Source organism: Salmo salar, chromosome 26 (assembly GCF_965601325.2).
Source record: "Salmo salar chromosome 26, fSalSal1, whole genome shotgun sequence".
Classification (NCBI taxonomy): Eukaryota; Metazoa; Chordata; class Actinopteri; order Salmoniformes; family Salmonidae; genus Salmo; species Salmo salar.
This window is the reverse complement of record NC_138316.1, coordinates 55,964,591-55,990,713: the sequence shown is the minus strand read 5'-3', so window position 1 is coordinate 55,990,713 and position 26,123 is coordinate 55,964,591. Positions and strand designations below refer to the sequence as shown.

General features: G+C 46.0%; 1 protein-coding gene across 1 annotated transcript in view; it reads right to left on the bottom strand.

Moving 5' to 3' along the window:
- The window catches only part of LOC106588075 (aminopeptidase N), a 63,801-nt gene that overhangs the window by 4,830 nt on the left and 32,848 nt on the right, over positions 1–26,123 (bottom strand). The window contains exons 9-21 of the mRNA XM_014176742.3: positions 22,366–22,431; positions 18,441–18,506; positions 18,100–18,275; positions 15,267–15,343; positions 14,256–14,389; positions 14,098–14,153; positions 13,937–13,978; positions 12,545–12,650; positions 10,067–10,158; positions 7,807–7,917; positions 7,261–7,428; positions 1,169–1,309; positions 276–357 (exon numbers count right to left, since the gene is read on the bottom strand). Coding sequence (XP_014032217.1) covers positions 276–357; positions 1,169–1,309; positions 7,261–7,428; positions 7,807–7,917; positions 10,067–10,158; positions 12,545–12,650; positions 13,937–13,978; positions 14,098–14,153; positions 14,256–14,389; positions 15,267–15,343; positions 18,100–18,275; positions 18,441–18,506; positions 22,366–22,431 — 1,317 coding nt within the window. The remainder of the gene's footprint in view (positions 1–275; positions 358–1,168; positions 1,310–7,260; positions 7,429–7,806; positions 7,918–10,066; positions 10,159–12,544; positions 12,651–13,936; positions 13,979–14,097; positions 14,154–14,255; positions 14,390–15,266; positions 15,344–18,099; positions 18,276–18,440; positions 18,507–22,365; positions 22,432–26,123) is intronic.

Below are 26,123 nucleotides of genomic sequence, written 5' to 3'. Positions count from 1 at the left end.
GCCGCAGTAACAACCTGCATCAGCTCAAGGCCGCAGTACCAACCTGCTTCAGCTCAAGGCCGCAGTACCAACCTGCTTCAGCTCAAGGCCGCAGTACCAACCTGCTTCAGCTCAAGGGCGCAGTACCAACCTGCTACAGCTCAAGGCCGCAGTACCAACCTGCTTCAGCTCAAGGCCGCAGTACCAACCTGCTTCAGCTCAAGGATGCAGTACCAACCTGCTTCAGCTCAAGGACGCAGTACCAACCTGCTTCAGCTCAAGGCCGCAGTACCAACCTGCTTCAGCTCAAACTCAGTAGAGAATCTCCTGGTCACCCCGTTGATGAGGTTAGAGAACGAGAAGGATCCACTGCCATATCTACCAGATAGAGGGATACAGAGATATATTATCATTATTATTATTATTATTATTATTATTATCATCATTACTTAGTGAATAAACGTCCGTTTCTCTGATACATATTCACAGTAAGTTACATGATGTGCAATAGCCACATCTAGACTTACACTGTAAATATGTCATTCCACATAACCCTGATGACTTACTCTGTATAGATGTAGTTCCATCTAACCCTGATGACTTAATCTGTATAGATGGAGTTCCACCTAGCCCTGATGACTTACTCTGTATAGATGTAGTTCCATCTAACCCTGATGACTTAATCTGTATAGATGGAGTTCCACCTAGCCCTGATGACTTACTCTGTATAGATGTAGTTCCATCTAACCCTGATGACTTAATCTGTATAGATGTAGTTCCATCTAACCCTGATGACTTACTCTGTATAGATGTAGTTCCATCTAACCCTGATGACTTACTCTGTATAGATGGAGTTCCATCTAACCCTGATGACTTAATCTGTATAGATGTAGTTCCATCTAACCCTGATGACTTACTCTGTATAGATGGAGTTCCACCTAACCCTGATGACTTAATCTGTATAGATGGAGTTCCATCTAACCCTGATGACTTAATCTGTATAGATGTAGTTCCATCTAACCCTGATGACTTACTCTGTATAGATGTAGCTCCACCTAGACTTACTCTGTATAGATGTAGCTCCACCTAGACTTACTCTGTATAGATGGAGTTCCACCTAGACTTACTCTGTATAGATGTAGCTCCACCTAGACTTACTCTGTATAGATGGAGTTCCACCTAGACTTACTCTGTATAGATGTAGCTCCACCTAGCCCTGATGAAGTCCCAGGCCAGGGGCATCCCCACCACGTTATCAGCGATGTAGCTGATGGTGGAGGTGCAGTCCTGCTTTCGGATCTTAGCTGGATCCAGGGAATAATCCAGATACCTGCAGTTTCAACACAAAAAAAAGGGATTTATGAATCATCTCGTGTGGGATTCTCATCAAGATGACGGTGGAGGGGGTAGAACTAAGTCGATTTTTTTTACTTATTAATGATGTTGCTCTAAACATGCGCAAACACAGCCTTTTAAAAGCGCGGGGCTTGTGCAATGTAATTTTGTATTTTACAGGAATAATTGTTCACATGCAGGGATGATATACAGAGCCTTCAGAAAGTTCACACCCCTTGACTTATTCCACATTTTGATGTGTTACAGCCTGAATTTAAAATTAATTAAATTGAGATTTTTTTTTTTTGGTCACTGGTCTACACACAATATCCCATAATATCAAAGAGGAATTATGTTTTTTGATAATTTTTTACAAATTAATTACAAATGAAAAGTTGAAACGTCTGCAGTCAATAAGAATTCAACCTCTTTGTTATAGCAAGCCTAAAGAAGTTCAGGAGTAAAAATGTGCTGAACAAGTCACATAATTAGTCGCATGGACTCACTCTGTGTTCAATAATAGTGTTTAACATGCTTTTTCAATAACTACCTCATCTCTGTACCCCACACATACAATTGTCTGTAAGGTCCCTCAGTCGAGGAGTGAATTTCAAACACAAATTCAACCACAAAGACCAGGGAGGTTTTCCAATGCCTCACAAAGAAGGACACCTATTGGTAGATGGGTAAACATGGGAAAAAAAGCAGACATTGAATATCCCTTTGAGCAAGGTGAAGTTATTAATTACACTTTGGATGGTGTATCAATACACCCAGTCACTACAAAGATACAGGCCTCCTTCCTAACTCAGTTGCCGGAGAGGAAGGAAACCGCACAGTGATTTCACCATTAAAACAATTACAGAGTTTAATGCCTGTGATCGGTGAAAACTGAGGATGGATCAACAGTGTAGATACTCCACCATACTAACCTAATTGACTGAGAAAAAAAGAAGGAAGACTGTACAGTAAAAATAAAATTATTCCAAAACATGCATCTTGTTTGCAACAAAGCACTAAATTAAACTGCAAAAAATGTGGCAAAGCAATTAACTTTTTGTCCTGAATACAAAGTGTTATGTTTAAAGCAAATACACCTCTGCTGTTTTCAACCAAGATCTCAGCGATCACTGCCTCATTGCCTGCATCCGTAATGGGTCCGCGGTCAAACAACCACCCCTCATCACTGTCAAACGCTCCCTAAAACACTTCAGCAAGCAGGCCTTTCTAATCGACCTGGCCCGGGTATCCTGGAAGGATATTGACCTCATCCTGTCAGTAGAGGATGCCTGGTTATTCTTTAAAAATGCCTTCCTCACCATCTTAAATAAGCATACCCCACTCAAAAAATGTAGAACTAAGAACAGATATAGCCCTTGGTTCTCTCCAGACCTGACTATCCTTGACCAACACAAAAACATCCTGTGGCGTTCTGCATTAGCATCGAATAGCCCCCGTGATATGCAACTTTTCAGGGAAGTCAGGAACCAATATACACAGGCAGTTAGAAAAGCCAAGGCTAGCTTTTTCAAGCAGAAATTTGCATCCTGTAGCACAAACTCCAAAAAGTTCTGGGACACTGTAAAGTCCATGGAGAATAAGAGCACCTCCTCCCAGCTGCCCACTGCACTGAGGCTAGGAAACACTGTCACCAACGATAAATCCACTATAATTGAGTATTTCAATAAGCATTTTTCTACGGCTGGCCATGCTTTCCACCTAACTACCCCTACTGCATTCAACAGCTCTGCACCCCCCACAGCTACTCGCCCAAGCCTTCCCCATTTCTCCTTCACCCAAATCCAGATAGCTGATGTTCTGAAAGAGCTGCAAATTCAGGGCCCCTACAAATCAGCCGGGCTAGACAATCTGGACCCTCTCTTTCTAAAATTATCTGCCAAAATTGTTGCAACCCCTATCACTACAACCCCTCGCTACATATTCGTCGCCAGACCCACTGTCTCCAGGTCATCTACAAGTCTTTGCTAGGTAAAGCTCCGCCTTATCTCAGCTCACTGGTCACGATAACAACACCCACTCGTAGCACGCGCTCCAGCAGGTATATCTCACTGGTCATCCCCAAAGCCAACACCTCCTTTGGCCGCCTTTCCTTCCAGTTCTCTGCTGCTAGTGACTGGAACGAATTGCAAAAATTGCTGAAGCTGGAGACTTACATTTCCCTCACTAACTTTAAGCATCAGCTATCTGAGCAGCTAACCAATCACTGCAGCTGTGCTCATCATCATCTGCTCATCTATCACTCCAGTGTTAATCTGCTAAATTGTAAGAGACATTACTGATAAGAGACAATACTGTGCAGCCGTATTCATCGACCTGGCCAAGGCTTTCGACTCTGTCAATCACCACATTCTTATCGGCAGACTCAACAGCCTTGGATTCTCAAATGACTGCCTCGCCTGGTTCACCAACTACTTCTCTGATAGAGTTCAGTGTGTCAAATCGGAGGGCCTGTTGTCCAGACCTCTGGTAGTCTCTATGGGGGTGCCACAGGGTTCAATTCTCGGGCCGACTTTCTTCTCTGTATACATCAATGATGTTGCTCTTGCTGCTGGTGATTCTCTGATCCACTTCTACGCAGACGACACCATTCTGTATACTTCTGACCCTTCATTGGACACTGTGTTAACAACCCTCCAGACGAGCTTCAATGCCATACAATTCTCCTTCCATGGCCTCCAACTGCTCCTAAACACAAGTAAAACTAATTGCATGCTCTTCAACCGATCGCTGCCTGCACCTGCCCGCCCGTCCAGCATCACTACTCTGGGCGGCTCTGACTTGGAATACGTGGACAACTACAAATACCTGGGTGTCTGGTTAGACTGTAAACTCTCCTTCCAGACTCACATTAAGCATCTCCAATCCAAAATTAAATCTAGAATCCGCTTCCTATTTCGCAACAAAGCATCCTTCACTCACGCTGCCAAACATACCCTTGTAAAACTGACCATCCTACCGATCCTCGACTTCAGCGATGTCATCTACAAAATAGCCTCCAATACCCTACTCAACAAATTGGATGCAGTCTATCACAGTGCCATCCGTTTTGTCACCAAAGCCCCATATACTACCCACCACTGTGACCTGTACACTCGTTGGCTGGCCCTCGCTTCATACTCGTCGCCAAACCCACTGGCTCCAGGTCATCTACAAGTCTCTGCTAGGTAAAGCCCCACCTTATCTCAGCTCGCTGGTCACCATAGCAGCACCCACTCGTAGCACGTGCTCCAGCAGGTATATTTCACTGGTCATCCCCAAAGCCAATTCCTCCTTTGGCCGCCTTTCCTTCCAGTTCTCTGCTGCCAATGACTGGAACGAACTGCAAAAATCACTGAAGCTGGAGACTCATATCTCCCTCACTAGCTTTAAGCACCAGCTGTCTGAGCAGCTCACAGATCACTGCGCCTGTACACAGCCCATCTGTAAACAGCCCATCCAACTACCTCATCCCCATACTGTATTTATTTATATTGCTCCTTTGCACCCCAGGATCTCTACTTGCACATTCATCCTCTGCACATCCTACCATTCCAGTGTTTAATTGCTATATTGTAATTACTTCGCCACCATGGCCTATTTATTGCCTTAACTTACCTCATTTGCACTCACTGTATATAGACTTTTTGTTTTCTATTTTCTACTGTAATATTGACTGTATGTTTTGTTTTACTCCATGTGTAACTCTGTGTTGTTGTATGCGTCGAACTGCTTTGCTTTATCTTGACCAGGTCGCAGTTGTAAATGAGAACATGTTCTCAACTAGCCTACCTGGTTAAATAAAGGACTTGTTCTCAACTGGCCTACCTGGTTAAATAAAGGACTTGTTCTCAACTAGCCTACCTGGTTAAATAAAGGACTTGTTCTCAACTGACCTACCTGGTTAAATAAAGGACTTGTTCTCAACTAGCCACCTGGTTAAATAAAGGACTTGTTCTCAACTGGCCACCTGGTTAAATAAAGGACTTGTTCTCAACTGGCCACCTGGTTAAATAAAGGACTTGTTCTCAACTAGCCTAACCTGGTTAAATAAAGGACTTGTTCTCAACTGGCCTACCTGGTTAAATAAAGGACTTGTTCTCAACTAGCCTACCTGGTTAAATAAAGGACTTGTTCTCAACTAGCCACCTGGTTAAATAAAGGACTTGTTCTCAACTGGCCTACCTGGTTAAATAAAGGACTTGTTCTCAACTGGCCTACCTGGTTAAATAAAGGACTTGTTCTCAACTAGCCTACCTGGTTAAATAAAGGACTTGTTCTCAACTAGCCACCTGGTTAAATAAAGGACTTGTTCTCAACTAGCCACCTGGTTAAATAAAGGACTTGTTCTCAACTGGCCACCTGGTTAAATAAAGGACTTGTTCTCAACTGGCCTACCTGGTTAAATAAAGGTGGAATAAAAATAAAAAAAAAGGCAAATCCAACCCAACACATTACTGAGTACCACTCTCCATGTTTTCAAGCATAGGGGTGGCTGCATCATGTTATGGGTATGCTTGAAATCTTTAAGGACTGGGGAGTTTTTCAGGATAAAAAATAAACGAAATGGAGCTAAGCACAGGCAAAATCCTAGAGGAAAACCTGGTTCAGTCTGCTTTCCACCAGACACTGGGAGATGAATTCACCTTTCAGCAGGACAATAATCTAAAACACAAGGCCAAAAAGACACTGGAGATGCTTACCAAGAAGACAGTGAATGTTCCTGAGGGGCCAAGTTTATCTACTTGAAAATCTATGGCAAGACCTGAAAATGGTTGTCTAGCAATGATCAACAACCAATTTGACAGAGGTTGAAGAATTAAAAAAATAATAATGGGCAAATGTTGCACAATCCAGGTGTGGAAAGCTCTTAGAGACTTACTCGCTGCCAAGGGTGCTTCTACAAAGTATTGATTCAGAGGTGTAAATACTCATGTAAATTAGATATTTCTAAAAACATGGTTTCACGTTGTCATTACGGGGTATTGTGTGAGGAAACAAAAATATTTCATTACAATTTTGAATTCCGTCTGTAACAACAACATGTGGAATAAGTGAAGGGGTATGAATACTTTCTGAAGGTACATGAGGAGAACGCGGAAGTCTCTACCATTGATGTAAATATATCCCCTGTCTCATTCCCAATTTGTCCACTAGATGGCAGTAGGAGATCACATGACATGTTTTGGCCACTTGAAACCAGTTGCATCTGTTTTGGGTAGTGAGTGAGCCAAAATAGCTGCCATCTTAAAATGACACTAGCAATCAGGGCTTTCAAGTTACAGAGTTAAACATCTACAAATAACACACAGACAGGTGAGGACACATGTCTTTTCCCTTTTCCTATTGTAAACCAGTGAGATGGATCAGGCGACCTCAGTACAGGCCAGGGCAGGCGACCTCAGTACAGGCCAGGGCAGGCGACCTCAGTACAGGACAGGGCAGATCTCAGCTTGGCAGCCTCTGTTCCTACCTGTTCAGCAGCCAGGGGACCTCAGTACAGGCCAGGGCAGATCTCAGCTTGGCAGCCTCTGTACCTACCTGTTCAGCAGCCAGGGAACCTTAGTACAGGACAGGGCAGACCTCAGCTTGGCAGCCTCTGTTCCTACCTGTTCAGCAGCCAGGGAACCTTAGTACAGGACAGGGCAGATCTCAGCTTGGCAGCCTCTGTTCCTACCTGTTCAGCAGCCAGGGAACCTTAGTACAGGACAGGGCAGATCTCAGCTTGGCAGCCTCTGTTCCTACCTGTTCAGCAGCCAGGGAACCTTAGTACAGGACAGGGCAGATCTCAGCTTGGCAGCCTCTGTTCCTACCTGTTCAGCAGCCAGGGAACCTTAGTACAGGACAGGGCAGATCTCAGCTTGGCAGCCTCTGTTCCTACCTGTTCAGCAGCCAGGGAACCTTAGTACAGGACAGGGCAGATCTCAGCTTGGCAGCCTCTGTACCTACCTGTTCAGCAGCCAGGGAACCTTGGTACAGGACAGGGCAGATCTCAGCTTGGCAGCCTCTGTGGCTACTGTTGCATTCTTGAACATCGTCCAAGCGAAGTCCCACTCCTCCACCCCTCCTGCTGCGATCGCATTACAGTACACCGTCGTCTTCAGGTTGGGGTGAATCCTGTCAATAAAGAGTTACATAAACACAAAATCAGCATCATTAAGAGAAGGAAAACAATCACGTTAACTCTATACATCATTAGGGTTGTAAAAGTCTGGTTTACATTTCCCAAAATTGCCAGTTGGAGGAGTCCCGGTTTTCCTGCTTATTTAAAAGAATAAATAATTGGAGTTAACTTTTATTTAACTAGGCAAGTCAGTTAAGAACAAATTATTTTTTACAATGACGGCCTAGGAACAGTGGGTTACCTGCCTTCTTCAAGGGCAGGACTATTCCTTCCTGATTCCAGGAATCTTCCAACTGGGATTTCTGGTAAACCTGGGAATTTTGGGAAAGTCCCGGGATATGGCAACCCAAATAATTGTGCTTGGTACTCACGGGTTGTGGTCTGGGTTCAGCATCCACTCTCTGAACCAGTCGCTGGTGAGAACCCTGCAGCGCTCCACTCCCATTCGACACGCAAACGATATGGCGTTGATCTGGTTGTATCTGAGAGACAGGAAGGACAGGAGGGACAGGAGGGATGAGAGGGACAGGAGGGATGAGAGGGACAGGAGAGACAGGAGAGACAGGAGGGACAGGAGAGACAGGAGGGACAGGAGAGACAGGAGGGATGAGAGGGACGAGAGGGACAGGGGGGATGAGAGGGACAGGGGGGACAGGAGGGACAGGAGAGACAGGAGGGACAGGAGAGACAGGAGAGACAGGAGGGACAGGAGGGACGAGAGGGACGAGAGGGACGAGAGGGACAGGAGGGACAGGAGGGACAGGAGGGACAGGAGGGACAGGAGAGACAGGAGGGACAGAGAGAGGACAGGAGGGACAGGAGGGACAGGAGGGATGAGAGGGACAGGAGAGACAGGAAGGACAGGAGGGACAGGAAGGACAGGAGAGACAGGAGGGACAGGAGAGACAGGAGGGACAGGAGAGACAGGAGGGACAGGAGAGACAGGAGGGATGAGAGGGACAGGGGGGACAGGAGGGACAGGAGGGATGAGAGGGACAGGAGGGACAGGAGGGACAGGAGAGACAGGAGAGACAGGAGAGACAGGAGGGACAGGAGGGATGAGAGGGACAGGACAGACGGGAGGGACAGGAGAGACAGGAGAGACAGGAGGGACAGGAGGGACAGGAGGGATGAGAGGGACAGGGGGGACAGGAGGTACAGGAGGGACAGGAGAGACAGGAGGGACAGGAGGGACGAGAGGGACGAGAGGGACGAGAGGGACAGGAGGGACAGGAGGGACAGGAGGGACAGGAGAGACAGGAGGGACAGAGAGAGGACAGGAGGGACAGGAGGGACAGGAGGGATGAGAGGGACAGGAGAGACAGGAAGGACAGGAGGGACAGGAAGGACAGGAGAGACAGGAGGGACGAGAGGGACAGGAGAGACAGGAAGGACAGGAGGGACAGGAAGGACAGGAGAGACAGGAGGGACAGGAGGGACAGGAGGGACAGGACAGACGGGAGGGACAGGAGAGACAGGAGAGACAGGAGGGACAGGAGAGACAGGAGGGACAGGAGGGACAGGAGAGACAGGAGGGACAGGAGGGACAGGAGGGACAGGAGGGATGAGAGGGACAGGGGGGACAGGAGGGACAGGAGGGACAGGAGAGACAGGAGGGACAGGAGGGACAGGAGAGACAGGAGAGACAGGAGGGACAGGAGAGACAGGAGGGACATGAGGGACAGGAGGGACAGGAGGGACAGGAGAGACAGGAGAGACAGGCGGGACAGGAGGGACAGGAGGGACAGGAGGGACAGGAGAGACAGGGGGGACAGGAGAGACGAGAGGGACAGGAGAGACAGGAGAGACAGGAGGGACAGGAGGGACAGGAAGGACAGGAGTGACAGGAGGGACGAGAGAGACAGGAGAGACAGGAAGGACAGGAGAGACCGGAGGGACAGGAGGGACAGGAGAGACAGGAGGGACAGGAGAGACAGGAGAGACAGGAGGGACAGGAGGGACAGGAGGGACAGGAGGGACAGGAGAGACAGGAGGGACAGGAGGGACAGGAGGGATGAGAGGGACAGGGGGGACAGGAGAGACAGGAGGGACAGGAGAGACAGGAGGGACGAGAGGGACAGGAGAGACAGGAAGGACAGGAGGGACAGGAAGGACAGGAGAGACAGGAGGGACAGGAGGGACAGACAAGAATAGGAGGGACAGGAGGGACAGGAGAGACAGGAGGGACAGGAAGGACAGGAGGGACAGGAGGGACAGGAGGGACAGGAGAGACAGGAGAGACAGGAAGGACAGGAGGGACAGGAGAGACAGGAGGGACAGGAGGGACAGGAGAGACAGGAGGGACAGGAGGGACAGGAGAGACAGGAGAGACAGGAGGGACAGGAGAGACAGGAGGGACAGGAGGGACAGGAGAGACAGGAGAGACAGGAGGGACAGGAGAGACAGGAGGGACAGGGCTGTGGAACGGCTCACAACACATTATGGTAATATCTAAGTGTCCGTCCCGAATAGCAGCCTATTCCCTATGTAGTGCACTCCTTTTGAAAACAGACCAATAATGTGTATTTAACGTTGTAAGAAAAGCGAATGAAAGATATATTTACAAAAACACAATTCTGTATCTTAATTGGTTTAAAAATAACATTTAAATTTTAAAAGCAGAGTTGTTACTGGTTGTTGTGTCCAGTGGGGATTCTGGTCCAATCGGCCGTTATGGTCCTGAAGTATTCAAACAGAGGGGTGATCTGCATCTTCAGGTAAGCCTGGGAGACAAACAGAGACAGTTTGACTTATTGATTTATTCCGGTACAAATTCATATTGTACATGATAATAACAGCAGTCAAAGATAATAGGATGACATTAGATCCCAGTACAGTATGAACCAATCAGATCTGTTGTTTCAGCTAAACCTGGGAGAAGTACAGTATGAACCAATCAGACCTGTTGTTTCAGCTAAACCTGGGAGAAGTACAGTATGAACCAATCAGACCTGTTGTTTCAGCTAAACCTGGGAGAAGTACAGTATGAACCAATCAGACCTGTTGTTTCAGCTAAACCTGGGAGAAGTACAGTATGAACCAATCAGACCTGTTGTTTCAGCTAAACCTGGGAGAAGTACAGTATGAACCAATCAGACCTGTTGTTTCAGCTAAACCTGGGAGAAGTACAGTATGAACCAATCAGACCTGTTGTTTCAGCTAAACCTGGGAGAAGTACAGTATGAACCAATCAGACCTGTTGTTTCAGCTAAACCTGGGAGAAGTACAGTATGAACCAATCAGACCTGTTGTTTCAGCTAAACCTGGGAGAAGTACAGTATGAACCAATCAGATCTGTTGTTTCAGCTAAACCTGGGAGAAGTACAGTATGAACCAATCAGATCTGTTGTTTCAGCTAAACCTGGGAGAAGTACAGTATGAACCAATCAGACCTGTTGTTTCAGCTAAACCTGGGAGAAGTACAGTATGAACCAATCAGACCTGTTGTTTCAGCTAAACCTGGGAGAAGTACAGTATGAACCAATCAGACCTGTTGTTTCAGCTAAACCTGGGAGAAGTACAGTATGAACCAATCAGACCTGTTGTTTCAGCTAAACCTGGGAGAAGTACAGTATGAACCAATCAGATCTGTTGTTTCAGCTAAACCTGGGAGAAGTACAGTATGAACCAATCAGATCTGTTGTTTCAGCTAAACCTGGGAGAAGTACAGTATGAACCAATCAGATCTGTTGTTTCAGCTAAACCTGGGAGAAGTACAGTATGAACCAATCAGATCTGTTGTTTCAGCCTGGGACAACAGCACTGAAGTTCGTTACTTGTTGATCTTTGTTATGTCCTCTATATGTATTGTTATGTCCTCTATATGTATTGTTATGTCCTCTATATGTATTGTTGTTGGTCTTTGTTATGTCCTCTATATGAATTGTTATGTCCTCTATATGAATTGTTATGTCCTCTATATGAATTGTTATGTCCTCTATATGAATTGTTATGTCCTCTATATGAATTGTTATGTCCTCTATATTAATTGTTATGTCCTCTATATGTATTGTTATGTCCTCTATATGTATTGTTATGTCCTCTATATGTATTGTTATGTCCTCTATATGTATTGTTATGTCCTCTAGATGTATTGTTGTTGGTCTTTGTTATGTCCTCTATATGTATTGTTATGTCCTCTATATGTATTGTTATGTCCTCTATATGTATTGTTGTTGGTCTTTGTTATGTCCTCTATATGTATTGTTATGTCCTCTATATGTATTGTTATGTCCTCTATATGTATTGTTATGTCCTCTATATGTATTGTTGTTGGTCTTTGTTATGTCCTCTATATGTACTGTTATGTCCTCTATATGTATTGTTATGTCCTCTATATGTATTGTTGTTGGTCTTTGTTATGTCCTCTATATGTATTGTTATGTCCTCTATATGTATTGTTATGTCCTCTATATGTATTGTTATGTCCTCTATATGAATTGTTATGTCCTCTATATGTATTGTTGTTGATCTTTGTTATGTCCTCTATATGTATTGTTATGTCCTCTATATGTATTGTTATGTTTTGTTGTTGATCTTTGTTATGTCCTCTATATGTATTGTTATGTCCTCTATATGTATTGTTATGTCCTCTATATGTATTGTTATGTCCTCTATATGTATTGTTATGTCCTCTATATGTATTGTTATGTCCTCTATATGTATTGTTATGTCCTCTATATGTATTGTTGTTGATCTTTGTCATTTTCTCATAAACTACAACTATAATTGTATTGTTTCACAACTGTCGTCAGACTCCAATATTCCAGAGTACATAATAACACGACTATATTATGATTGTATTAGACTATGAGACTAATAATGACATGTTGTAAGTTGTTCTATGTCATTTTCTTATGTACGGAAACTATGCACAGTTAAAAATGATACTAGCGCTTCATGGATGTAATTAGATGCCAAAATCCCAGACTATATAATATAATTATTATTGTATATTGTATATTTAGGGTAGCAGAATTACGGTAACTTTAAAAAAAAATATTCCCAGGTTTTGCAGGGAATCTGTAATCCTCCTACCAGGAAAACCTGGATAATATGGGAAAACGACAGAACTTCTGCAACTGTAAATGTTTGATAGGAAGAACCCACCTGTAGCACGCCGTACGCCGGTCCACGGTCAAACATGAGGATATAGTAGTTAAGATTCCTGATGGCTGATTCCCAGGGGATGTAGTCCCTCTCCTGAGACAGGTACCTGGTAATATATAATATATAATATATAATATATAATATAAGAGGTGATAGCCAGGGGATGTAGTCTCTCCTGAGACAGGTACCTGGTAATATATAATATATAATATAAGAGGTGATAGCCAGGGGATGTAGTCTCTCTCCTGAGACAGGTACCTGGTAATATATAATATATAATATATAATATAAGAGGTGATTCCCAGGGGATGTAGTCTCTCTCCTGAGACAGGTACCTGGTAATATATAATATATAATATAAGAGGTGATTCCCAGGGGATGTAGTCCCTCTCCTGATACAGGTACCTGGTAATATATAATATATAATATATAATATATAATATAAGAGGTGATTCCCAGGGGATGTAGTCTCTCCTGATACAGGTACCTGGTAATATATAATATATAATATATAATATATAATATAAGAGGTGATTCCCAGGGGATGTAGTCTCTCTCCTGAGACAGGTACCTGGTAATATATAATATATAATATAAGAGGTGATTCCCAGGGGATGTAGTCCCTCTCCTGATACAGGTACCTGGTAATATATAATATATAATATATAATATATAATATAAGAGGTGATTCCCAGGGGATGTAGTCTCTCCTGATACAGGTACCTGGTAATATATAATATATAATATATAATATATAATATAAGAGGTGATTCCCAGGGGATGTAGTCTCTCTCCTGAGACAGGTACCTGGTAATATATAATATATAATATATAATATATAATATAAGAGGTGATTCCCAGGGGATGTAGTCTCTCCTGATACAGGTACCTGGTAATATATAATATATAATATATAATATAAGAGGTGATAGCCAGGGGATGTAGTCTCTCTCCTGAGACAGGTACCTGGTAATATATAATTTATAATATATAATATAAGAGGTGATTCCCAGGGGATGTAGTCCCTCTCCTGAGACAGGTACCTGGTAATATATAATATATAATATATAATATAAGAGGTGATAGCCAGGGGATGTAGTCTCTCCTGAGACAGGTACCTGGTAATATATAATATATAATATATAATATAAGAGGTGATTCCCAGGGGATGTAGTCTCTCCTGAGACAGGTACCTGGTAATATATAATATATAATATATAATATAAGAGGTGATAGCCAGGGGATGTAGTCCCTCTCCTGAGACAGGTACCTGGTAATATATAATATATAATATATAATATAAGAGGTGATTCCCAGGGGATGTAGTCCCTCTCCTGAGACAGGTACCTGGTAATAAATCATCTGTATAGTAGAATATATTATTGTAATTACCTGGTGGTCCTTAGAGCTAACGTCGTGTTGATCACCTTGGCCCTGGAAACATACAACAACACGACAGCACAAGGGCATAAGCATCCAGCCTTCCACACAGTTTCACCAGGAAATACAGTAGGTGGTTGGTGGGCATTAGCTGAAGTCGGGAAGAGCTTTACCTAGCCAGGTTGAAGGCGTCATCCACGATCTGAGCTCTGTTAATTAAAGGAATGACCTGCACAAAACAAGAAGTTAAATCCGTTACGTCGTGGTCACATGGAATCATATCCTGAAAGGTAACATCCACATGAGATTGTTTTAATAACGTCCACTACACCGTGTGGTCTGCGGTGAGCTGCTTGATGAGTCGTTCCCAGTTGTCCGTGTCGTAGTTAACCCTGTAATAGCCAGACACGTTGAGGTTGGCCAGGACCCACTCAGATCCCGCCGTCGTCATGGGGACGTGTCTGTCTGGTGGAGGAAAAGCAACACACTGGTCTCAGCTGGACTCGCAACATTCGGACAGTTTTTTCCAGAACATCCTGTAGTGATGAACAATAACATGACCTGGACCAGGGACATCTCCCACTGACACCCATGGACCTGCTCATCAGTCCAGGTTCTGGACATCTCCCACTGACACCCATGGACCTGTTCATCAGTCCAGGTTCTGGACATCTCCCACTGATACCCATGGACCTGTTCATCAGTCCAGGTTCTGGACATCTCCCACTGATACCCATGGACCTGTTCATCAGTCCAGGTTCTGGACATCTCCCACTGATACCCATGGACCTGTTCATCAGTCCAGGTTCTGGACATCTCCCACTGATACCCATGGACCTGTTCATCAGTCCAGGGACATCTCCCACTGACACCCATGGACCTGTTCATCAGTCCAGGTTCTGGACATCTCCCACTGACACCCATGGACCTGTTCATCAGTCCAGGTTCTGGACATCTCCCACTGATACCCATGGACCTGTTCATCAGTCCAGGTTCTGGACATCTCCCACTGATACCCATGGACCTGTTCATCAGTCCAGGTTCTGGACATCTCCCACTGACACCCATGGACCTGTTCATCAGTCCAGGTTCTGGACATCTCCCACTGATACCCATGGACCTGTTCATCAGTCCAGGTTCTGGACATCTCCCACTGACACCCATGGACCTGCTCATCAGTCCAGGTTCTGGACATCTCCCACCTATACCTATGGACCTGTTCATCAGTCCAGGGACATCTCCCACTGACACCCATGGACCTGTTCATCAGTCCAGGTTCTGTACATCTCCCACTGATAACCATGCAGGACTTAATCTGAAACAGACGCTGCATTATAAATACCTGTTTCCTGAAGAAGCCAGTGCTGCTCTCTCTCCACTCCTCCCTTCATCCATTTGATGGGGACCAACCAGGTGTAACTAAACAAACATTGGAATGGGATGGTCAGGTGACTGAATTCAACATCATTTGGGGGTTTATCATCATGACCTTATTGTTAGTCTTCCCTGTGGCTCAGTTGGTAGAGCATGGTCCCCTCCCTAACCCCAGGCTGCACTAACCCCTCCCTAACCACTCCCTAACCCCAGGCTGCACTAACCCCTCCCTAACCACTCCCTAACCCCAGGCTGCACTAACCCCTCCCTAACCCCAGGCTGCACTAACCCCTCCCTAACCACTCCCTAACCCCAGGCTGCACTAACCCCTCCCTAACCCCTCCCTAACCCCAGGCTGCACTAACCCCTCCCTAACCCCTCCCTAACCCCAGGCTGCACTAACCCCTCCCTAACCCCAGGCTGCACTAACCCCTCCCTAACCCCTCCCTAACCCCAGGCTGCACTAACCCCTCCCTAACCCCTCCCTAACCCCAGGCTGCAATAACCCCTCCCTAACCCCAGGCTATACTAACCCCTCCCTAACCCCAGGCTATACTAACCCCTCCCTAACCCTTCCCTAACCCCAGGCTATAGTAACCCCTCCCTAACCCCTCCCTAACCCCAGGCTGCACTAACCCCTCCCTAACCCTTCCCTAACCCCTCCCTAACCCCAGGCTGCACTAACCCCTCCCTAACCCCTCCCTAACCCCTCCCTAACCCCAGGCTGCACTAACCCCTCCCTAACCCCAGGCTGCACTAACCCCTCCCTAACCCCAGGCTGCACTAACCCCTCCCTAACCCCTCCCTAACCCCAGGCTATACTAACCCCTCCCTAACCCCTCCCTAACCCCAGGCTGCACTAACCCCTCCCTAACCCCTCCCTAACCCCAAGCTGCACTAACCCCTCCCTAACCCCTCCCTAACCCCAGGCTGCACTAACCCCTCCCTAACCCTTCCCTAACCCCTCCCTAACCCCAGGCTGCACTAACCCCTCCCTAACCCTTCCCTAACCCCTCCCTAACCCCAGGCTGCACTAACCCCTCCCTAACCCCAGGCTGCACTAACCCCTCCCTAACCCCAGGCTGCACTAACCCCTCCCTAACCCCAGGCTGCACTAACCCCTCCCTAACCCCTCCCTAACCCCAAGCTGCAATAACCCCTCACTAACCCCTCCCTAACCCCTCCCTAACCCCAGGCTGCACTAACCCCTCCCTAACCCCAGGCTGCACTAACCCCTCCCTAACCCCAGGCTGCACTAACCCCAGGCTGCACTAACCCCAAGCTGCACTAACCCCTCCCTAACCCCAGGCTGCACTAACCCCAAGCTGCACTAACCCCTCCCTAACCCCAGGCTGCACTAACCCCAGGCTGCACTAACCCCAGGCTGCACTAACCCCAGGCTGCACTAACCCCAGGCTGCACTAACCCCTCCCTAACCCCAGGCTGCACTAACCCCAGGCTGCACTAACCCCAGGCTGCACTAACCCCAGGCTGCACTAACCCCAGGCTGCACTAACCCCAGGCTGCACTAACCCCAGGCTGCACTAACCCCTCACTAACCCCAGGCTGCACTAACCCCAGGCTGCACTAACCCCAGGCTGCACTAACCCCAGGCTGCACTAACCCCAGGCTGCACTAACCCCAGGCTGCACTAACCCCAGGCTGCACTAACCCCAGGCTGCACTAACCCCAGGCTGCACTAACCCCAGGCTGCACTAACCCCAGGCTGCCCTAACCCCAGGCTGCACTAACCCCAGGCTGCACTAACCCCAGGCTGCACTAACCCCAGGCTGTGCTCACAGAGGTGGAATCCTGTGACAGACGGCCCTCCGAGTCTAATCTGGACCCCGAGGCCTGTTTCACTGCCTTTTCATTCTTCTCCTCTAATGAGGAAGTGACTTAGACCTGGGACACCAATTATCAAGTAGAGCAGAAAACCAGCAGTACTCCAGACCTCGTAGGGTGAGACTTCATTACTTTACATTACATGCGGGAAAGGGGAAACCTAGTCAGTTGCACATCTGAATGTATTTAACCCAAATGCATCTTCCTCATTTAACCCTCTGAATCAGAGAGGTGCAGGGGGCTGCCTTAACCAACGTTCACGTCATCGGAGCCCGGGGAGCAGCTGCCTCGCTGTTGGGGGTTTAACTGATTGCATCGCTGTTGGGGGTTAACTGATTGCCTCGCTGTTGGGGGTTAACTGATTGCCTCGCTGTTGGGGGTTTAACTGATTGCCTCGCTGTTGGGGGTTTAACTGATTGCCTCGCTGTTGGGGGTTAACTGATTGCCTCGCTGTTGGGGGTCTAACTGCCTCGCTGTTGGGGGTCTAACTGCCTCGACGTTGGGGGGTTAACTGCCTCGACGTTGGGGGTTAACTGCCTCGACGTTGGGGGTTAACTGCCTCGACGTTGGGGGTTAACTGCCTCGACGTTGGGGGTTAACTGCCTCGACGTTGGGGGTTAACTGCCTCGCTGTTGGGGGTTAACTGCCTCGCTGTTGGGGGTTAACTGCCTCGCTGTTGGGGGTTAACTGTCTCGCTGTTGGGGGTTAACTGCCTCGCTGTTGGGGGTTAACTGCCTTGATGTTGGGGGTTACCTGCCTCGCTGTTGGAGGTTAACTGCCTCGCTGTTGGGGGTTAACTGCCTCGCTCAAGGGCAGAACGGCGGATTCTTCCACCTTCCCGGCTCGGGGATTACAACTAGCGACCTTTGGGTCACTGGCCCAACGCTCTTAACCTCTACGCGACCTGGTCTGTGGTAAAACAGCATCACACAACCGAGATCAAGAACAATATTTACTTGTATGGAGAAGGTCTGTCCACTACAGAGTCAGGGTCCAGGAGGAAGTGCTTCTGGGTAATGTGTCCCGTGGCCGTATCTATGGTAACCACCGGGAAGCCCATCTGAAGGATCCAGCGGTTCATGATGTCGTGCACCGTGTGAGGTAGACTCATCCCTGGAGTGGTGAGGACTGCCTTTCAGAGGATGGAACACACAAGAACACCTTAACAGACAGAGGACAACACCACCGTCTCTACGGTCGTTCAAGACAGAGAGGACGACGGCACCGTCTCTGGTCGTTCAAGACTGATTTAATGACAGAGAGGACAAACGGCACCCGATAAGAAAATAGGACTTACTTTCTGAAGATGATCCCAGAGATCTGAATACACTGTGTTGTTGAAGGCAAACTCATTCAGGTACGACTGAGAGAGAGAGAGAGAGAGAGAGAGAGAGAGAGCAGAGAGAGATTACTGTACAGTAGTCACTAAGACAGGATCTGTTTACTGTAGTCACTAAGACAGGATCTGTTTACTGTAGTCACTAAGACAGGATCTGTTTACTGTAGTTACTAAGACAGGTTAGTGTACTGTAGTTACTAAGACAGGATCTGATTACTGTACTGTAGTCACTAAGACAGGATCTGTTTACTGTACTGTAGTCACTAAGACAGGTTACTGTACTGTAGTTACTAAGACAGGATCTGATTACTGTACTGTAGTTACTAAGACAGGTTACTGTACTGTAGTTACTAAGACAGGATCTGATTACTGTAGTTACTAAGACAGTAACTACAGTACAGTAAACAGATCCTAAGACAGGTTACTGTACTGTAGTTACTAAGACAGGATCTGATTACTGTACTGTAGTTACTAAGACAGGATCTGTTTACTGTAGTTACTAAGACAGGATCTGTTTACTGTACTGTAGTTACTAAGACAGGATCTGTTTACTGTACTGTAGTCACTAAGACAGGTTACTGTACTGTAGTTACTAAGACAGGATCTGATTACTGTACTGTAGTTACTAAGACAGGTTACTGTACTGTTGTTACTAAGACAGGATCTGATTACTGTAGTTACTAAGACAGTAACTACAGTACAGTAAACAGATCCTAAGACAGGGTCTGATTACTGTAGTTACTAAGACAGGATCTGTTTACTGTACTGTAGTTACTAAGACAGGATCTGATTACTGTACTGTAGTTACTAAGACAGGATCTGATTACTGTACTGTAGTTACTAAGACAGGATCTGATTACTGTAGTCACTAAGACAGGATCTGTTTACTGTACTGTAGTTACTAAGACAGGATCTGATTACTGTACTGTAGTTACTAAGACAGGATCTGATTACTGTAGTCACTAAGACAGGATCTGTTTACTGTACTGTAGTTACTAAGACAGGTTACTGTACTGTAGTTACTAAGACAGGATCTGATTACTGTACTGTAGTTACTAAGACAGGTTACTGTACTGTAGTTACTAAGACAGGATCTGATTACTGTAGTTACTAAGACAGTAACTACAGTACAGTAAACAGATCCTAAGACAGGTTACTGTACTGTAGTTACTAAGACAGGATCTGATTACTGTACTGTACTCACTAAGACAGGATCTGATTACTGTACTATAGTTACTAAGACGGGATCTGATTACTGTACTGTAGTTACTAAGACGGGATCTGATTACTGTACTGTAGTTACTAAGACAGGATCTGATTACTGTACTGTAGTTACTAAGACAGGATCTGTTTACTGTACTGTAGTTACTAAGACAGGATCTGATTACTGTACTGTAGTTACTAAGACAGGATCTGTTTACTGTACTGTAGTTACTAAGACAGGAACTGATTACTCTATAGCAGTGGTTCTTAACCTTGTTGGAGGTACTGACCCCCACCAGTTTCATATGCGCATTCACCGAACCCTTCTTAATTGGAAAAATAAAATTCAAAACATAGGTATATATTTTACTGGAGCACAAAATGAACCGTGCATCAACATCAGTGTTCAAAGAACAAAACCATTAAAACATGATTTTCACACAAAAACAAAAACATAATAATAAATATTTACTGCAAATCAGTTTGACTTCTACTGTTGCCTTTCAGAGACCAGTTCAGAAATGCGCGGCTTCACCTTGGCAAGTGCCACTCTCATGTCATTTTCACAACAAAGTCTGTTCCTTTTCTTCGTTTTTATGTCCAGCATCCTCGAAAAGGATTGCTCGCAAAGACATGTTGTAACAAACGGTATGAAAATCTCCAGAGCTTCCTTAGCAATAACAGGGTACGTTACCATTTGTTGAAAACCAAAACGTTGAGAGCGTTGTTGTTCTGAAGAGTTGCTGTTGAACCTGGCTCTGCTGAATTTCAATGATTTCATCGAGGTATTCATCATTGACACCTGTTATCTCAACACTAAACGTGAACGGCTGTCTCACCCATGCTGGATATGACTCTCTTGTAGGGAAGTATCCGTCGAGAGACTTTGCAAGCTCATCTATGTGCGTGGCAATTGCTTGCTACAGTTCCGCGGGTACAGAAATGTCTCCGATTCCAGATACATCTTCGATCTTACTTACACAGTCGTCCAGCAGGGGAAAGTTTGCGAAGTGATCGTCGTTTCCATAACGGTAGCTTTTTTTGAAAAGCCTTCAGGTTTTCTTCCGCTTCGATGATGTTGACTCCACCGGCCTGCGTCTGTTGATTGAGATGATTGAGAGCTGCGAAGATATCAGCCATGTACGCTAAAATGAGAATGAACTCAGAATTTTTTAAGCAATCTGCATGACGATGTTGGTGCTCTTGCAAAAACAGGGCTAATTCCACACGCACGGCAAAAACACGATTCAGCACCTGTCCCCGGGATAACCACCGAACGTTAGAATGGTACAGAAGTACCTCGAATTCAGAGCCCATTTCTTTACACAGCTCACTGAAGATGCGGTGCCTCAGAGCACTATTTCGCACATAGTTCACGAATTCCACCACAATTTTTAATACTTATGCCAGTTTTGGAGTCAAGGTTTTTGTTGCCAACGCATGCCTGTGCAGAATACAATGCGTAACAATGATGTGTGGTGCATCGGCTTTCACTAGCGCACCAAAACCAGACTTTCTTCCCAGCATGACTGGAGCTCCGTCCGAACAAACTGCAGAAACCATATCCCACGAAAGATTGTTGTCTTTGAAGAAGTCATCCACAAGTTTCTTCACATCGGCTGCCTTAGTTGTTGTCGTAAGAGGCTTACAAAATAAAAAATCTTCCTTTATCACGTCGTCTTTCACATAGCGCACAAATACAGCAAGCTGGCTTAGATTGGAAACGTCTGTGGTCTCGTCGAGTTGAAGGCTGAATTTTGCCGGGCTTGAAATCAGATCTGCAACTACTTGAGCCAAGATGTCTTTGCTCATGTCCTCTATTCTGTCGCTAATGGTGTCATTTGAAAGAGGAATTTGGGATAACTTAACTTCAGCCGCTTTTCCCAGCATGATATTCGCCATCTTCAACACAGCTGGTTTTATGAGTGTTTCACCAATGGTGTGTGGTTTGCCCTGCTTTGCGATCAGGTAAGCAACTTCGTACGATGCTGTGAGGATCGGTTTGTTGATGGGTACAAAGCCGAGAACAGGCAGAGTAGCCTTTTCATCGAATCTGGCTCTCTTCACCTTGAATTCAGCGAGCGTTGTGTTCTTGTATTGTCCATCTCCATGCAGCTTAAGGAAGTGTTCTCTTAGTTTTGCCGGTGCTAGACTAGAATTGCTCAACTTGGCATTGCAAATCATGCAGTTAGGACGCTGACTCTCATCACGTTCCGTTATACATGTGAATCCATATTGTACATATTCGTCCGACCACTTTCTTTTTTTGCTCGACATAGTTAGTATGAAGGGATTAAAATATTAAGAAAGAAATCACACGACGTACCATCACGACAGTCACAATTGGACTACTGAGCGCGCCAAATTCCCTGCAGCACAGATAGGCCAAGCGATGTTGCGTGATCACCTGCAGCCAATGATGGCCAAGCGGGGCGTGTCATCACGAATCATATGAGTCGGGTGTGTGTCTTGACCTCCGCCGAACCCCTGAGACTGACTCACCGAACCCCTGGGGTTCGATCGAACCCAGGTTAAGAACCACTGCTCTATAGTTACAATATATTAACTACTGTACTATATACTATATAGTTATACTATACTCACAGTGAGTCCCCTGGTCAATATACTGTAACTATACTCACAGTGAGTCCTCTGGTCAATATACTGTAACTATACTCACACTAAGTCCTCTGGCGAAGACGGGCTCTGTCAGGAAGTCAGAAAGCATCCTTAGAACTGCAGCTCCCTGGGAGGAAGAGAACACAGGATTTGAGAAAGAGAAAAACATAGTGACATTGGATTAAAATGATTTTTCCAGTCAGATCAGGAAATATTCTGGGACCTCTAACCTCCCTACTACACCAGAGAGAAGGTATAACCTCCCTACTACACCAGAGAGAGAAGGTATAACCTCCCTACTACACCAGAGAGAGAAGGTATAACCTCCCTACTACACCAGAGAGAGAAGGTATAACCTCCCTACTACACCAGAGAGAAGGTATAACCTCCCTACTACACCAGAGAGAAGGTATAACCTCCCTACTACGCCAGAGAGAAGGTATAACCTCCCTACTACACCAGAGAGAGAAGGTATAACCTCCCTACTACACCAGAGAGAAGGTATAACCTCCCTACTACGCCAAAGAGAAGGTATAACCTCCCTACTACACCAGAGAGAGAAGGTATAACCTCCCTACTACACCAGAGAGAGAAGGTATAACCTCCCTACTACACCAGAGAGAAGGTATAACCTCCCTACTACGCCAGAGAGAAGGTATAACCTCCCTACTACACCAGAGAGAGAAGGTATAACCTCCCTACTACACCAGAGAGAGAAGGTATAACCTCCCTACTACACCAGAGAGAGAAGGTATAACCTCCCTACTACACCAGAGAGAGAAGGTATAACCTCCCTACTACACCAGAGAGAGAAGGTATAACCTCCCTACTACACCAGAGAGAAGGTATAACCTCCCTACTACACCAGAGAGAGAAGGTATAACCTCCCTACTACACCAGAGAGAGAAGGTATAACCTCCCTACTACACCAGAGAGAGAAGGTATAACCTCCCTACTACACCAGAGAGAGAAGGTATAACCTCCCTACTACACCAGAGAGAAGGTATAACCATGGAGTACCCAGCTTGTGTTCTACAGTGAGATACTCTACCAGTCCATGTTATTTATGTGGTCTAGAACAGAGAAAAACCTTGCAGTAGTTGGTGATGTTGAACATCTTGTTAACTGTGTTACCTTCTCAACAAACACTCTATTCCTCCAGGTAGCTATTACTCTTTCCAATGTCAAGACAACTTCATTTACTGATTGGACAGAGAGCAGAATTTGCCAATCCATCGAGATGGACTTCCATTGTAGTCGTCCAAGTTGTTTACTGGCCAGCAAGCTGAGAATTAATGATCAATTAGCTGATATAGCAACTACTGAATCTGAACCAAAATTAATCAAAGATTTTCTGTTTCTATAAGAACAGCTCTGATTGTAAATCCACACCAAGCCACCCCTGTTTCTATAGGAACAGCTCCGATTGTAAAGCCACACCAAGCCACCCCTGTTTCTATAGGAACAGCTCTGATTGTAAATCCACACCAAGCCACCCCTGTTTCTATAGGAACAGCTCTGATTGTAAATCCACACCAAGCCACCCCTGTTTCTATAGGAACAGCTCCTTTGTAAAGCCACACCAAGCCACCCCTGTTTCTATAGGAACATCAGGACTGCGATTACTCACCACGGACTGGCAGAATCCTTCTGGACATCAGGATTACTCACCACGGACTGGCAGAATCCTTCTGGACATCAGGACTGCGATTACTCACCACGGACTGGCAGAATCCTTCTAGACATCAGGACTGCGATTACTCACCACGGACTGGCAGAATCCTTCTAGACATCAGGACTGCGATTACTCACCACGGACTGGCAGAATCCTTCTAGACATCAGGACTGCGATTACTCACCACGGACTGGCAGAATCCTTCTAGACATCAGGACTGTGATTACTCACCACGGACTGGCAGAATCTTTCTAGACATCAGGACTGTGATTACTCACCACGGACTGGCAGAATCCTTCTGGACATCAGGATTACTCACCACGGACTGGCAGAATCCTTCTAGACATCAGGACTGCGATTACTCACCACGGACTGGCAGAATCCTTCTGGACATCAGGACTGCGATTACTCACCACGGACTGGCAGAATCCTTCTAGACATCAGGACTGCGATTACTCACCACGGACTGGCAGAATCCTTCTAGACATCAGGACTGCGATTACTCACCACGGACTGGCAGAATCCTTCTAGACATCAGGACTGCGATTACTCACCACGGACTGGCAGAATCCTTCTAGACATCAGGACTGCGATTACTCACCACGGACTGGCAGAATCCTTCTAGACATCAGGACTGCGATTACTCACCACGGACTGGCAGAATCCTTCTAGACATCAGGACTGCGATTACTCACCACGGACTGGCAGAATCCTTCTAGACATCAGGACTGCGATTACTCACCACGGACTGGCAGAATCCTTCTAGACATCAGGACTGCGATTACTCACCACGGACTGGCAGATACCTTTTTTTCCTTTAACAGTCTGACGAGCCCGATGCGAACGATATACTGCTTTATTCGGGAACAGGCCCAGATCCCCGTGATTTGCGTGAAGAGAAGGCGGAGAAAAAGGCGCCGGAGGGCGGGGCTGCGTTCTGAGAGTTCGTAGGCGATCGAATAAACCCCCACTTCCTTCCATTCTGCTAGCAAACGTGCTAATCTTTGGAGAATAAAATCGATGACCTACGCGGAAGATTACACTACCAACGGGACATTCAAAACTGTAATATCTAATGCCTCACTGAGTCGTGGCTGAATGATGACACTATCAACATACAGCAGGCTGGTTATACGCTGCACCAGCAGGATAGAACAGCGGCGTCTGGTAAGACAAGGGGCGGCGGACTATGTATTTTTGTAAATAACAGCTGGTGCACGATATCTAAGGAAGTCTCGAGCTATGGCTCGCCTGAGGTAGAGTATCTCATGATAAGCTGTAGACCACACTACCTACCAAGAGAGTTTTCATCTGTTTTTTTTCGTAGCTGTTTACATACCACCCCAGTCAGAGGTTGGCACTAAGACAGCACTGAATGAGCTGTATTCTGCCATAAGCAAAAAAGAAAACGCTCACCCAGAGGCGGCACTCCTAGTGGCCGGGGACTTTAATGCAGGGAAACTTAAATCCGTTTTACAACATTTCTATCAGCATGTTAAATGTGCAACCAAAGGGGGAAAAAAAACTCTAGACCACCTTTACTCCACACACAGAGATGCATACAAAGCTCTCCCTCAATCTCCATTTGGCAAATCTGACCATATTTCAATCCTCCTGATTCCTGCTTACAAGCAAAGCAGGAATCACCAGTGACTAGATCAATAAAAAAGTGGTCAGATATTTTAAATATTTTTTTTATTAAACCTTTCTTTAACTAGGGTAGTCGGTTAAGAACAAATTCAGATTTACAATGACGGCCGACCCCGGCAAAACCCAGACGACTCTGGGCCAATTGTGCGCCAACCCTATGGGACTCCCAATCACAGCTGGATGTGATGCAGCCTGGATTCAAACCAGGTACTGCAGTGACATCTCTTATACTGAGATGCAGTGTCTTGGACCACTGCGCCACTCAGGATGAAGCAGATGCTAAGCTACAGGACTGTTTTGCTAGCACAGAGTGGATAATGTTCCGGGATTCCTCCGATGGCATTGAGGAGTACACCATATCAGTCATTGGCTTCATCAATAAGTGCATCGATGACATCGTCCCCAAAGTGACCGTACGTACATACCCCAACCAGAAGCCATGGATTACAGGCAACATCTGCACCGAGCTAAAGGCTAGAGCTGCCGCTTTCAAG